Raw genomic sequence first — 15,515 nt, forward strand, 5'->3', positions numbered from 1 at the left:
TCAGTCAAACCCCAAGAACTTCTTGTGAGTTTGTAAGTTTATAAAGTTCATTTTCCTTCACTTTCCTATAACACTTCTTTTCTCAACTAAACTTCACACAGATCCTTTGTTCATCCCAAAGCCTCAAGATCTTCATGGAGGAGACAATTGAACAAGCTCAACTTCATAGAACAGGTAGAATCCTTTTTTTATTTATTATTTTTTTTTCACATGTTATGGGAAAAAAAATAGAAACAAGGATTCTTTTTGTTAACTCATATGGATTTTGATCAGGTAACCAAAGAGAGCAGAGTTCAAACAAAACTCGAAAACTCAAACGGTACACGCGGTGGAGTCGCATCGGTTTCTACACTCTTTTTCTTGTGTGTGGCCAATCTGCTGCAACTCTCTTGGGAAGACTTTATTATGAAAAAGGAGGGAATAGCAAATGGATGGCCACATTGGTTCAATCAGCTGGTTTCCCAATTCTCCTTCCTTTCCTTTGGTTTTTTTCCCAACCCACCAAATCTTCCTCCAAACAGCCAAATTTTCTCACATTTGCCTTCATTTGCTTTGCTTTTGGCCTTCTTTTGATAGGAGACAACTTGATGTATTCTTATGGCCTTCTCTATCTTCCTGTCTCTACTTACTCACTTCTTTGTGCAACCCAATTGGCTTTCAATGCAGTTCTTAGTTTCTTTCTCAATGCTCAAAAGTTTACTCCTTACATACTCAATTCCCTCGTCCTCCTCATGGTTTCGGCTTCCCTTTTAGCATTCAATTCTGAGTCTGACACCGTGACTTGCTCTAGTAAAGGAAAGTATGTAATCGGGTTCCTTTGCACACTCGGTGCATCTGCTACTTATTCGTTGTATCTTTGTCTTCTTCAAGTGTGTTTTGAGAAGGTTATAAAGAGGGAAACGTTCTCCACAGTGTTGGATATGCAAATATATCCTTCGTTTGTGGCGAGTTGCTGTTGTGTTGTCGGACTTTTTGGAAGTGGTGAATGGCGAGGCTTGAGAGATGAGATGAGGGGATATGGAAAAGGGAGAGTTTCCTATGTTATGACTCTGGTTTGGACTGCAGTGGCATGGCAAGTCTCTTCCATTGGTTTGTTGGGGTTGATTTTTGAAGTGTCTTCACTATTCTCTAATGTGATTAGCACATTGGCTTTGCCTGTGGTTCCAATTTTAGCAGTGATATTTTTTCATGACAAAATGAATGGGGTGAAGGCCATGGCTTTAGTGTTGGCTCTTTGGGGATTTGTTTCCTATATTTATCAGAAATATCTTGATGAGTCTAAAGCCAAGGCACAGAGTGCTAATGATATAAATGCAGTTTGATAACATGCTCAAGTCCGATTTGAGCTACAACAACTTGCTCAACAAGTCCCAAAAGCAAGAGAGGAATCAATAACGAACCACCTAACTTCTCAAGGATGAGAAAGAAGATGCTAGTGAAAAGTTTTTAATGTAGGTTCTTGTTTATTGTTTTTTTTAGTTCAACTGTTGGAATGGGGGATCTAACCTCCAACCTCTAAGGTGAAAGACTATGCCAATTACCATTGTGAGCTAAGCTGAATTTAGCTTTTCAGACAAGGTCTTCAAATGCTTGTGTAATTTGGCATTAAAAAAGAAAGCTTTCTGAAGAAAGAAATTAAACCCAGTTCTGAAACATAAAGACAGGCAAATGCTACTGAAAAGTCTGTTCAATTCCGATGTTCTCTTGTGGAGAATGCAAAAGCATACATCTAAAAGAAAAAGAATCACTTGCTGACGAAGCTCAAAGAATGAATTACTTCAGCAATTATTAAATTATAGAAATACTAAAACTTCAGGTTCATAAGTTTATAAGCATCCATGGAAAGATTTAAGTGGAACCATCATGCACATAATGGTCGTTCCTTAATCTGTCTGCTTACTTCGAGCTGCCAGCCCCGAGGAATTGGTCTACTAGTTTCGCTACTGAGGTTGCTAGATCATCCGCTGCTTCCTGCGTAGATGCCTCTGCGTAAACACGAATAACATCCTCGGTTCCTGATGGTCTTATGAAACAACGTCCTTCAGGATATTTTGCTGCAACAAAAAATGAAGCCGATCGTGGACACTATTTTTTGAAGAAAAGGTATGAGAATAATGAATATAGAGCTGATCAAGGAGATACCGTGTAGTCCAATTTCAAAGAAGAAACAATCTCTAATAAAAGAAACAGTCTATCTATCTAGTTTAGTTGAAATGGAATATAAGGAACAGGTCCTATTCAAAAGGACGAAATATACTAGAATTCGCAAGGAGATGGCAAAATCCGAAAAGGGGGAATAATTACATAACACTTTTAGAGTTTGACCTCCAGAGAGAAGCAAAGAGAACACAACAGAATCAGAAATCTCACTAGGATCTGCTCAAACATCTGAATCACATGGCTGTCGTCGGTTCAAAAATTTTTACCTACTGTTGATCTAAAACAGCCCTACCAGTTGTTTAGTTTTAAATAAACAACTAAAGTGGAAACCAAAAACGAGACTGTAAAAGGGTGGAGAAAGATAAATGTGCATTGTCATTTGAAACTTGCAATAAAATTAACTAAGCAAATAAAGATTACCTGTTTCCAAATTGATTGCTTCTTGTATCCCAGGTGGCTTCACAACCTCCGTTTCTGCGTTGTTTGTCTCGACTGCAGTTCTATCAACAACTTTCACCTGAAAGTTAACGAAGAAAGAGTCAATGCTCTAATCAAAGAACTGAAAGATGAATCTTCTTCAAATAGTTGCATACAAAAGCAACACACAAACATCCTCCCAGTCTTATAATCTGACCAACCACAATGGTTGAATTAGGGATGGTTTAGAAATACTTTTCAAGTGCTTAATATTTTTTTCACTTTAAAATTATTAATCATTTAAAAAGACTTTTTTAAGCACTAAAAAAATCATTCGAACCATGCCATTAATTATGTTATGGTCACACACATAGCAGAATGATAAAGGAAGGATGGGAACAATTTCCCCCTAATTAAAAATTTACATCAAGTTTTCCTTCCAATTTTTGCCCCTCCAAACTTTTATTACAGAATTGCCAAATTTGGTTCTGCCACTGTCGAAACAAGGAAATGTTATCTTCTGATGGTCACGTGAGAATTACATCAAGTTATACGAAGTTATAAAAATGCTTATGTTCACCACTAGCAACAGTTTTTTTAACTTTTCAATCCTGACAAGCAAAATTCACCTCCTTCAGAGAGAAAATTGTGAATTCACATTTTAATTGTATTGCTTAGAAATAAGAGAGAGATACTCGTTAGAAGATTTATGATGAACTCTACATCAAGAATAAAACCAACACTTGATAAATCTCCTAAAAAACCATCCAAAAGAAAGCTCTAAAAACAGAACACTAATAACAAGCTACTTAACCAACGTAAATTTTGCCTCTTTTCTCTCAAAAATAAAAAATGGAATACAATAGTAAACTTGCTTCATAACGAAGAAACAGATAAACAAACCTTGAGCTGCCTACTCGGTAAGTCTTGATAAAGCTCACTCCATTTATGAATCGACCAATTTTTGTGTCGTAGAATAGCCTCAACTAGAAGCAAGCCACTCAGAGCATCTCCCACAGCTTGGTTGATCAATTGGCTGACGGCTAGTAATCTCAAGGCTGCCTTGCATGGTTCCGAATCTGAAATGCATAATAAAGTAGCTTTCACACTCAAAATATAGTTGTTAGGATCCTGATTGTATGTTAATATAAAAAGAAAACTGTAATGATAAATGGCTTACGAGTGGGCTCTCTATTTCCCACATAAATTAATTCCCAATATGTTTCCTTCCCCAAATTTCATAACTTCCTCTCTATTCGTAATCACTCCACCCTAACAAACTCCTCAAGCAATTATTAGTATGTCAACCCCTATTATTCATAATACAACCTCCAACAGTGATTCAGCCAAATAAGAAATGCAGTAACCAATATTACCTGCAGATATATCAGATAGCTCCCAATAAATGGGTTGTAACACGGTAAGGAAGTAATCTGAGAACAAGATAGTCCCATGACCATTTGCTTCAAAATAGATCCCAATGTCATATTCAGCGGCTTTCTCGTGCAAGTACTTTACTCCCGTTGGAGTGAACTCTACTTCCAGTCCCAACTCTTTAAGATATCGAGTTGATGCTCCATTTGCATAAGCAGTTTGCACAACACCAAGGCGGGGCTGAAAGGCAATTTTGCTGGTCTTGCTCCTTGCGGCCAAAATTGTTAACTGTTCCTTGATGAATATAGCAAATAAAGATAATATCTTGTCCCCATCAACAAGATTGATCCTATTTCTACTTTCTGATGGCACAGTAAAATATACGAGTCGATCAGCATCTCCATCAAAACTAGCACACCTGAAAAGCTAGAAGCATTCAAGCATTCAATGCGAACTCTGATTAATCATAGTGTCATTCTCAACCATAAAAAGATATAGATTGAACTTGTTATGACTAAAAATTGATATCTATCCCAAAGGTCCATAATGATGTGTAAGACCACCAATAATACACACTTATAAACGGAAGGGTAGAAAAGGAATTGGAGAGGAATTGGGAGGTTAAGGAATATTCTGAAAATCGTTAGAGAGGTGGGGGGTGGGGGGGCAGCATTAGGTGTCACGAAATTTGTTAGGGGAATGGGGACCATGAGGGGCAAATTAGATATAAAAAGGGGTCTGGAATATGGGGGAAGGCAGGCCATTTTTGTGAGACCGAGTGAGGTCTATTGGAGAGGATACAAGCCCTCTAAAAGGTGCTGGAAGGAGAGTAATGCTGTTTCCTTGTTTTCCTGGAGATTTCTTTGTCATTTGCTGTAATATTTCTCAGAAAGTTTATAAATAAAGATCGAGAGCATTGCTCCGTTCTGAGAAGGGATATTTTATAGTTGCAGGTGACCGGTATCCTAACATGATGATGATGGGAAAATAAAGGGGCCTATTCTGTATGACATAATGCTAAAAAGCAAGTAGAAGCCCGTCTATTATCAACAAACTATAACCGGCTTACAGTTATCTCCATATAACTTCAAAAGATTCAAAAGATGTCAATAACGTGGAGTGTGAGAAACATTACACACAATCTGAGGGGAAAAGTGTATTGTTTCAATTTGCACCTACCAGATTGCCATATTGACTAAATATTTGTTTGCAAAACCAATGATTATTTCTGTGCAGGGAAGATCAAGATATTTCTCAAGTGATATGATGCCAAGCAACTTCATCATAAAAATTTTCATAACCATAAAAAGCTCTATTAATCAACAACATAGCAGTGACAAACCTGATTCCAACATCTTGTGAACCAAAGCTACATGGAACTATCTTCTCTTTCTGAACAAAATCAGCACCTACTCCTTCATTGAGTACACCTTCTCCTTTTCCTGAATTACGAATCTCAATAGCTAGACCATTCAACTTTTCCTTCAAAAGTTCTAACTTCTGTCCACCAACACCATTAGCCCCATCAACAACCAACTGGTTATCCCAATCATTGAGTTTACTATTATTTGGGTTTGAATTGAACAAGCACCTATCAAACATAAAAGTCCTTTCACGAAGGATTCCAAATAAGTCAATTTCTCAACGAAGTAAATAAAATAAAACAACCTGAAGGATTCTGAGAGCTCATAGAAGTAATCAAGTTCTGATCCTCTCAAGCCTTTATTCTGTATACGAACCATCCAATGCAACTGTGGGGTCGTCAAAATTCCCATATCACGAGCATCAACCCAAATGATTGAGCCAATTCCCTTCATCAAGTTTAACAGTTCAAGTGAACAAAATGAACACTATTTCAACCAAGAGTAAAGGAAAAACGATCACAACACAAGAAACAAAATGAATTACTATTTCAAATGAAGGGAAAATACATGTTTAGCAGCATCAAGTAGTACTTCTCCACTTGGCCTCGTATCTCTTGCCACCAGAACATGAGCTGATTTTGATCCATCTAATAAGATATTTTCCTTCTCCGCAAACTCATTGATTAACTGCTTATCAATTAAATTACATTGAACATCTTAGGTTCCATGTCCAGTTATGTTAACGCAAATAAATGAGAAATAATAACAAACTCACTCCTCTACGAAAGAGTAACAACTCTAACGAAAATAAAAAAACATGAATAAAATAAAATAAAAACAAAAAAAGACAGTTGCTCCCCAACTTTCTTCCTCCATGTGCCAAGTCTCGAATTTCACCCTCATCAATTGTTAACCAAATAAGAAGAAACTAAGAAAACCAAGGCAATGTAATTGATAGCCATACTCGAACAAGATCTTGCGAGGAAGGCGCGTTGGCAAGGGCATTGGCAAAGGGCTCCCACTCTTGGGTGAGCATTCCACCACTCGGGTCAGCAACTTTTACCCCATTATCAGATACTTTATTGTGAGAGGCCGTGATCATCAACCCGATCACTCTCCCGGTTTTCAATGCTCTCAAAGCCGCTAGGATTCCCACCCTATACACCGTCGATAGAAGCACCGATGCATCTTCCCTAAAACCTGCCGTTCCATAAGATAACCTCACTCCTAACAATGGAAAACAAACAAAAACAAGAATTAGACGCTATGAACAGTAATAATAGTTGTAAAAGAAGATGGAAATGGGGAAAGCAACCTTGTGGAGGTGGGAAGCGATCAGATTCCCTAAGAAGTAGACCACGTTGTTTTTCATTCATGACCTCTAATTTGTAATAGTCTCCAAGCAAATTAGCTTCACTGCCTCTATTGTTCTCACTGAATCAGTCAACATTACAACGAAAAATGAAAAAAAAAAAAAAAAAAAAACAGACATAAACACAACATGTAAATAAGGATAGTTCAAAAGGCAATGGCTATCCTATAACTGCCCTATAAAAATCCAAATAACAATAGTACACAATCATCAAGTTTTTCATTCTTCAACTAATTCAATCCAAAAGGTTTAGTTGTTTCCATAGACAATATCACAATCAAACTAAAACCCAACAGGCAAAGAGAGATTAAAAGATGAATGGTTGATTCAATTCTAACTCTGACTAGAATACACAAGGAAGTGGGTACTGATGGTCATAATTTTTCTTAAAAAATGGATCTGGAAGAAAAAAGTTACAAATTCAACCTTGAATCTTACCCTTCCGAAGAGGGGTAATGAAAGAATTGATGGTGATAGAGAGACTGGTGCGTGGAAAATTTGAGACTGATTTATAGGAACTGAAGCTTGAATCCGACGGGGAAGATCGTTTGGGGCCGTTCCTTCCTATTCATTTTTTGGGTCGACCAAACCGGGCGGTTTGGTTGGGAATAATCGACCGGTCCATTAGTTTTCTTTTTTTTATTTTCATGTTAGCGAAATTTGCAAATTCATGAGAAAAAAAGCAGGGGAGCAGTAAAGAAATCGTAAGTTTTTAGTTAATAATGGATTTTTTTAAAGAAAGAATAATGGTTTAAATACTACTTTAATTCTTATATTTTTAATCTTGTTCATTTTGATCTCTATATTTTTAAATGATTTATTTTAGTTTTTATACTTTTAATTTTGATTCATTTTGGTATCTAAACTTTAAAAATATTCATTTTAGTCCTTCTACTTTTATCTTTGATTCATTTAGATATTTATATTTTTAAAAAGTTATCATTTTGATCTTTATACCTTTAAAAAGTTGTCATTTTGATTTTTTCATATTTACGATAAAATGTCACTTTCTGAAAATTTTCTATTCATGTTGAGAGAACTAGAGAGAGATGAAGGACGAAGAGGGGAGAGAGAGAATAGAGACATTTAAAACATCATAGACCAAAAAAAATATTTTTCTAAAAAATAATAGTAATAATAATTTTTTATGTTTATTATTTGAGCAACATGGTTTTGTTCTCCCCCGCCCGCCGCCCACCGATTTTCAAGCGTTTGGCAAATTCGACTTTTCCTCCTTTCTCCCATAAATCTCTCCCTATAAATTCGCCATTCTCCTAATTTCCGAAACCATCGTACTTTCTCTCTTCTCTCTCTTCAGTTTCCTTCGCTGATTTCTGTTCCCGTCATCCATGGCTGAATCCAAGGGCAAACTCGAATCTCTCAGGGACTGGGTTTCCGAGCACAAGCTTCGCACCGTTGGTAAAAATCAACTCATCACACACTCTTCTCCGCTATTTCATGTTCTTGATTTCCGATTGATTCATTGATTGATTATGTTTAATCTTTTTATTACATAAGAAATTTCGTTTTGGGGGTACGATTTTGGGTTATGATTGAATTGTTGTTGTTGTTTGGGGTGAAGGGTCTCTCTGGCTTAGCGGAATTGTGGGTTCTATTGCGTACAATTGGTCTCAACCGAATATGAAGACCAGCGTGAAGATCATCCACGCTAGGTGAGTTTCTAATTTTGTGTTTTGATTATTGATGTTTTTTTCTTAATTCTGGTTTTCGGGTTCTGCTAGTGCCGATTATATATGGACTTTTTATACTTGAATAAATTTATGAATTAGCCTTTCTCGATGGAAGTCTGTAAAAACCATCCCTCTTTTGGGGATCTGGCTGGATTTTAAAATCTTGAGGATGGTCTGGAGCTATTCAGAGAAATCAGAGGTTATTGCCCCCTTAATTTTGTTTGAATGGATGTTTTGGATGGCTTGAGAAAGGTTAAATTTGTTATGTACTTGATAATTGAGTCCATGGTTTTGTAAGTAGAACAATTTTGGATTCTCTTTAACAAACACCTGCTTGATCGTGTTTGCTCTTAAATCTTCGTTTTAGAATTCTGAAAACTGTAATTGGAAACAGCTTTCAGGCAGCACTCAATCTGCTTTTGTTTTGTTGATGAATACCAAAACACTCTTAGCTTTTGCCTTCTGTGCTTTTGTGGCCTTCTACAGATCATGGCCTCATTGAAGTGCTCAACATAAGCTTTTTTGGAAATTTTAACTATTCTATTTACACCATCAGCTTAGAAATTTTAACTATTCTATTTACACCATCAGCTTAGAAATTTTAACTATTCTATTTATACCATCAGTTCAAGGCCTTTAATTGAACTGCCCAGCACAAGCTTTTTTGGTGCCTTTTCGGATTAAAGCTTTGGCTTGTTCTTTATATAGAGAAACCATTTAAGGACATCTTTATACAATTTTTTTTTTCACAATCTTTGACTACATGATCAGAATTATTTACATGTATTAAACCATCCTTCATTGTAGCTCTTCTCATTATTTCATTATCTGTGTATATTACTTTCATACACCATTTTAGTGGAAGTTTGACTATTACATTTGAGATTCCGAACATGGGCGACCATAAGTAGAAAGTCGATGAAAGTTCGCGAAGGATCAAATATTAGGGTTCAAATTGAAAAACTTGACAGAAGTTTGAGTGCCAAAATTGCATTTAAACCATTGTTTTCCTATATTTTCTGGTTTGGAAAGTTGGAGAAGCCAGAGGTCTTTGTTTAGGGGAAAGACGTATAGAAGTTTTTCATAACAGAACATTTTAGATGGCTTATATTTGCATTAATTTCCAATCACTTTCAGGTTACACGCACAGGCTTTTACCTTAGCTGCTCTTGCTGGCGCTGCAGTTGTTGAATATTATGATCACAAATCAGGAGCGAAGGCCGATCGATATGCCAAGTTCCTTCAGATTGATAACTACTCACACAAAGACTAAGTTTGTTTCCCTTCTCATTATACATTTTGGAGAGTATTAAAGTAGTTTCATTCTGAGGCTCAGAATTCTTGCTGCTCCATTCTTTTTTTAATTTTATTTTTACTAATTTGGCAAATATCAATACTTGGGGGGCGTTATTCTGCTCAATTCATAAAAGCAATTTCTTTGTAAACATTGAGGTGAATGCTCTTGTATTATTGATGAAATGTTGGTTGGCTTCTGAAGAGTTACGTTCCATTTGGTCTCAGTTTTCTTTTGATTATGGCTTTTATTCTGCCTTTATTTGATCTTTTCCGGATTAAGCTTTCCATTAGAGCTTTTTAAAATATGAAATTTTTTTAAATTTTGTAAAAACATGGGCACTTTTAGTAAAACTATAACTACTAGTCCATAACATGTGCACGTTAAAGTTTATTTTAGTACATCAGTAAAAAAAAAATGTAATTAAGATATTAAATAGGGGTATTTGATCTCTGACTTGTTAAATAACTCTATTCTACCAAATCTAATAGTATTTATTATTAAAATTTGCAGCTATCTAGAAATTTCATTTTCACAACTTTGCACTCAAGTACAAACTTCTTTTTAACTCTAAGATATTAACTTTTTAGTTTGACTTGAATGATTGTAACTAATTTAAAGGGGGAAAAACAATAGAAATTTATGAAATTTTAAAGGCAAAAGATGTGATTGTTCGTTAAAAACTATCTTTATTGTTAGATATTGATAATTTATTTCTATATTCTAAATCACATTTATATACGAGGTATATGACTTAGATGTGACTATCAAGCAGTTGTAACAAGGAAGAAGGTAATTCTTGTTCAAACATGTCTTTATAGTGATATTTTATATTTATGGTTTATCTCTTGTTCAAACATGTCATTATCATGATACTTTATATTTATGGTCTAGGTCTGCCTACAAATAAAAATAATACACTAGTATAACCGTTTAAAATTAAAAGAAAAGAAAGTTAAGTAGTTGATTTTTTTAATGGTAACGAAACAAAAACATATTCATATCGTAAAGCTCATGTCTTGAAAATTAAAGGACCATGTCCAACTTAATTTAAAAAGGACAACTTTTAAAATGAAATTACTATGACCTATACTTTTTAAATTTATATGGGAAATCCTTGAATGCACTCTTATTGCATTCATAATTGAAAGTCAATAGAATATTTTTTAAAAAAATGTATATGTCAAAGTGGAAATAAATATAAAAATGTTGGTTAATATTGTTAATTATGTAGTTGTAGATGTTCCTAAAAGTAAAATATATTTGTTTGAATTGGCCAACTTCACAATTTTCCAAATGATATATTACTCTTTTACTATTCTTCTCGTTACTTCAAAGTAAAGGAACATTGGGTATGATTTTAAAAAATTATTTAACAAGACTGTCATAATATGATTCTCTTCATAACAGTGGGATATGAACAACAAATGTATATGCCTCCTAATAACCACTCAGGCGATGCAATATCATTTTTTTTTATTTAATTTCAATAGAATTAGATAAAAGAGAATTAATCTTTGATTGAAAAGATCGGTGAAAATTGAAGAAAGATTACGATCAGCGAAAATTAGATTGATGAACAAATAAAAAATATAAGAATGTAAAGATACTAGAGATTTTTGTCCGATGAACTGATTAATGACTCGCCCCTCACAAACAGATGAAGTTACATCAAAGCGCACTACCACATTTGTTAGGAAGGGTTAGCATCTCTATCACGGTCAAAGTCTTTCTCCATTCCACAAGATTGCAATAGACATGACCATTCCTAAGTGTGCTCTAATGTAACTATAAGATTATATTTCATACATTCGTGGGGTGGGACAATAGTCATAAAGATGCGGATGAAAACGCTATACGTACCAAAAAAAAATCCAAGATACTTTCACCCATGCTAACATCATCTTCATAAAAACAACTTATTTGAAATAGCAAAATGTAAAGATTAAATAGGTTTCAAAATTATAAATATAGCAAATCAAAATTTTTAAATAGAAAATACTCATTAACAAAAAGACGAAGATCTCTATGAACCCAAAATACTAATTAGCAAAAGATGAAAATACTCCTGAATCTCAAAATTCAACTAATCCCAAAAATCTAGGAAGAATAATTCAAAAAAGATTTGATTTATTTCTACCAAAATTTAACTAATAAAATACAGCAGAAACAAATATACTTACCAAATCCCTACCTATATTTACCGAGCGCGCGCAAAATATATATATATATATATATATATATATAAATAAATAAATTTAGTAAAATATACTAAATTTCATTTACCTCCCCCGATCTACCAATTACCAAATTAAATACAAAAAAAAAAAAAAAAAAATACATTGTATTTAAATATTTAAAAATATTTACATTTATGTAATTATTGTTACAAATATTTTTGTGATTTTTCTAAAAAAGATATGCTAGAATAGATTTACATAAATTTAAAATTTAAATCTAATTAGATCGGAAAATCAAGAATTTAAATGATGATGAGGCCATTTTAGAACTCATTAAGGGCAATCTCAGGATTAGTCAATTTGCTAAAAATCTAAAGAATTTTTCTTTTTGCCATATTTCTAAATGCAATCTCAAAAGTTGCTATATACCCAATTTCCCATTTTGTTCCCTTTCAAACACAAACAAACAAGAGCTAGACCAAGCCTTCGTATTCCTTTTACGCTCTAAGGTCCTCTGGAATTATTCTCTTATCAGTTTCAGACCGATCGAAAAGCTTTTCGAACGACGAGGATTATTGGTGAGTAACCCTCCCAAACAGCATGGACAGGTTTCTAGACGTTACATTAAATTTTTTAGATTAGTATAAATTTGTTATTAATTTTTTTATATATATTTAACTAGGTGGATCCAAGAACAAGTTAGAGCCAAACAGTTTTCGAATTGGTATTAAGGTAAGTGGCTCTACTTTTTGAATGTCTTAGTGCTAGATCAGGATGGTAGGATGTTTGAGACTGTTTTATGTTAAATTCCTAAATTTTGATGAATGAACATCATGTTGTATCCAAAAATGAGTTCACTCTATTAGATGATTGCACAAATAATAATGAATGAGAGTTTCTCCTCTATCTGTCTTTTTAGAAAAATGGACTAAAAGATGGCGGTGTATGTGCTGCTTTTTGGTCATGTGGGAACGGAATAATACATTGTTTAGCAGGTTAGTTGGATCTTTTGAGGTTTGGTCTCTTGTTATTCTTTGGTTTTGATAACTTTATAATACCATATAAGTTCTATCTTGAAAAATTCATATGGAGTATCCCAAAATAGGATGTCCAAATGAAATTGGACCTAAATTTTGAAAACATAAATCTTTTGATCTTTCCGATAATTTCACCTGACAAATGACGTAAGGAGGAGATCAAATACTTAATTTTTAGAGGGGTGGGTCAGTTTTCTTTTTGGCCAACAATTTTTGACTATCCGTTCAAAAATCTCATCCATTTTATATAGTTGGAGTCCTTCAAAAGAGAGATTCCTCTCTCTTTTGAGTTGGACTTAGTTTTTGTATGCCTCTATATATATATATTTTTTTCATCTAATGAATTTCTAATTTAAAAAAAAACCAAATCTTTTCATGAAAGGCTGTGAGTACTGATTTTCATTCTCTTTGAGGACAGGGGAGTGGGGAAAAACTCCAACTCTTCGTACTCTTTAAAGCCAAGTTGGAGAAACTTTTGTTGCCGGAATTTCTCATCTTTTGCCGGAAAATTGTGACTATTCAGTCGAAGTATTTGACCAGTTGGTAAAGTTTCTATTTCTTCTTCTTTTTTTTTTAAATGCATTTTTCTGTTTCTATTTGTTACTGTAATTTTGACATAACAATGGGTTTTGAATCAAAGTTTGATTTCTATTTTTCTTATACCTTGAAATTGAATTTCCTTCTCTAAAAACAGAAGGAACTTCATTATTGTTTTTCCATTTTGTGTGGGAAAAGGTCTATTGAAGTAAGGAATTAGCTTTTGTAATGGCCGTCTGGACAGCGTCCTCCACCTGTTTGTACAAATGCCTGAGTGATGTTTTTGAACCTTTCATGTATTTTTGCTTTAGTTTTAGACTGTTTTATATAATCGTCCTTCCAATTGTGTTTCTAGACTTTAAAAACTACATGTATATAAAATCTCACCTAACACAAAGATTAGAGACTAAATCATAAACACAGAAGTCAAAATTTGGCTATGAATTCAAATGTTTCCTTATAAAAGATGAAAATCTGTAAGTCCTCTGGTTATGGAGATAGTATGATTATTAGTAGAATATTAGTATGATTATTAAAAGGGGCATCATAGTAATTAGATAGCGAGCTTATTAGGACATTTGGTTATAAATTATGGGAGTGGGTTAAGAGGAAAGGTGTGAAGAATTTGGTTGTGAGTTCCTTGTCGGAAATGTGGAAGAGTCTAGCTCTCTCGAAAGGTTAGGGATTGTTATTGCAATATATATTTCTATTTGTAATGTTCTTTGTTGTACTTCGTGTTTTTGAGTATTCTTGTTAGGTGATATCCAAAATTATGAGACAAATCTTCAAAATGAAAAATACAAAAGACTATATTTGTTTGGTTGCCATTTGAATTTTGAAAATTATGTATATTTTCTCACCGTTTAACTCTACCATGATTTTCATTTTTACTATGAAAACATTTGAATTTTGAGCTACATTTCAAACACAAAAACTACTTTCTAAATTTTCAAAACTTGGATTGATTTTTTAAATCACTCTTAAAAGTAGTTAATAAAACTATAAATGTGCCAAAGTAGTGTCAAGTGTGTATATAAACTTAATTTTCAAAAACCAACTAGTTATCAAATCGTACTCAAGACTTTTAGCTTAGAAAAAGAATTCATATAGTGATATGATTGTTCCATTCCATGAACCAATAGCCCACATGTTCAGATCACACGACATTTTCAAATCGCATCACTAAGTCCAGTTTTTTTATTGAATATTGTTTGGTTGCTTGTTTGAGTAGAAAAAAAGCAGATAAATGATGATAGCTCTCAAGGATTTGGTGCCAGCAGCCCAGAACAATGTCAATACACAATTCATAGTTTTGGAGAAAGGCATGACAATAATGGAAGGACAAAACAAGGCATGCCAATCACTGGTGGCCGACGAGACAGCAGCAGTTCACTTCCAGCTATGGGGAGACGAGTGCGACGTCGTTGAGCCAAGCGACATTATACGATTAACGAATGGGATATTTTCGTACAGCCGAAACAACAATCTGGTGTTGAGGGCAGGGAAGAGAGGGAAGATAGAGAAGGTAGGAGAGTTCAAGATGGTGTTTGTAGAAACACCAAATATGAGCGAGATCCATTGGGTTCCTGACACCACTAACTCCAACAAGTATGTGAAAGAATCCGTTTTATCTCCCTATTCTCGCATCTTTCCTCCCATCCGTTGATAGCCTTGTGGTGGTTTTGGACCAAATTTGAGAAAGAAAGGTCAAGAAAAGAGTAGATTTTGAAGATGCATTTGGCACTATACTTACCTTCCATCGTTGAGTCAGACGCTGTGGAAGTTACTAATGTTCTGACTAGTTGCTTGGAGTGTCTGATGGAAAGCATAAAATATCACTGATGCTATTTGTTCTGTGTCATCGCTAATGGCTGATGTGAGTTTTTGTCATTGTTGTCTAGAGCTGAAAATACAATAGTCCAATATGTAGCTCGTGAAGCTCGTGCGAGGTATTTTTTTTAATCTAATTAGAAAGTTTTTTCTTCTCTGAAAGATGGATATCATTTTTAATTTTCCTCTTACCAAAATACTATCGTATGTGATAAATGAGGTCACGTTTAATATAATATTTTTGTTTTCTTTTCTTTAA

At 34.2% G+C, this 15,515-nt stretch overlaps 4 protein-coding genes across 8 annotated transcripts; 3 read left to right on the top strand and 1 right to left on the bottom strand.

Annotated features, from left to right (window-relative positions):
- On the top strand, positions 1–2,591 carry LOC120071766 (putative purine permease 11). The gene is made up of 2 exons (XM_039024148.2): positions 1–174; positions 274–2,591. Exons 1-2 carry the CDS (start codon positions 135–137, stop codon positions 1,320–1,322), a joined length of 1,089 nt encoding a protein of 362 aa, XP_038880076.1. The 5' UTR covers positions 1–134; the 3' UTR covers positions 1,323–2,591.
- DRT101 (phosphoglucosamine mutase-like protein) lies at positions 1,649–7,233 on the bottom strand. Of its 2 annotated transcripts, none has more exons than XM_039024147.2 (10): positions 7,114–7,233; positions 6,631–6,749; positions 6,280–6,542; positions 5,883–6,002; positions 5,620–5,762; positions 5,294–5,542; positions 3,954–4,369; positions 3,481–3,656; positions 2,581–2,677; positions 1,649–2,054 (listed from the first exon to the last, which is right to left on the bottom strand). In XM_039024147.2, exons 2-10 carry the CDS (start codon positions 6,689–6,691, stop codon positions 1,897–1,899), a joined length of 1,683 nt encoding a protein of 560 aa, XP_038880075.1. In that variant the 5' UTR covers positions 6,692–6,749; positions 7,114–7,233; the 3' UTR covers positions 1,649–1,896. The 2 variants fall into 2 exon arrangements, with proteins under 2 accessions (XP_038880075.1, XP_038880074.1); XM_039024146.2 differs by having other exon boundaries at positions 7,126–7,228.
- A 486-nt stretch (positions 7,234–7,719) lies between these two features.
- On the top strand, positions 7,720–9,898 carry LOC120070626 (Hypoxia-responsive family protein). The gene is made up of 3 exons (XM_039022446.2): positions 7,720–8,106; positions 8,270–8,360; positions 9,516–9,898. The coding sequence occupies exons 1-3, from the start codon at positions 8,037–8,039 to the stop codon at positions 9,649–9,651; spliced, it is 297 nt and encodes a 98-aa protein (XP_038878374.1). The 5' UTR covers positions 7,720–8,036; the 3' UTR covers positions 9,652–9,898.
- Positions 9,899–12,245: 2,347 nt separating this feature from the next.
- Positions 12,246–15,515, top strand: LOC120070596 (Nucleic acid-binding, OB-fold-like protein). 4 transcript variants are annotated; one of them, XM_039022406.2, is made up of 5 exons: positions 12,246–12,430; positions 12,535–12,584; positions 12,772–12,847; positions 13,308–13,432; positions 14,658–15,515. In XM_039022406.2, exon 5 carries the CDS (start codon positions 14,673–14,675, stop codon positions 15,090–15,092), a length of 420 nt encoding a protein of 139 aa, XP_038878334.1. In that variant the 5' UTR covers positions 12,246–12,430; positions 12,535–12,584; positions 12,772–12,847; positions 13,308–13,432; positions 14,658–14,672; the 3' UTR covers positions 15,093–15,515. The 4 variants fall into 4 exon arrangements, with proteins under 4 accessions (XP_038878334.1, XP_038878335.1, XP_038878336.1 ...); XM_039022407.2 differs by lacking the exon at positions 13,308–13,432; XM_039022408.2 differs by lacking the exon at positions 12,772–12,847.

This window comes from Benincasa hispida, chromosome 2, assembly GCF_027475165.1.
Source record: "Benincasa hispida cultivar pf3 chromosome 2, pf3_genome.v1.1, whole genome shotgun sequence".
NCBI classification, from domain to species: Eukaryota; Viridiplantae; Streptophyta; class Magnoliopsida; order Cucurbitales; family Cucurbitaceae; genus Benincasa; species Benincasa hispida.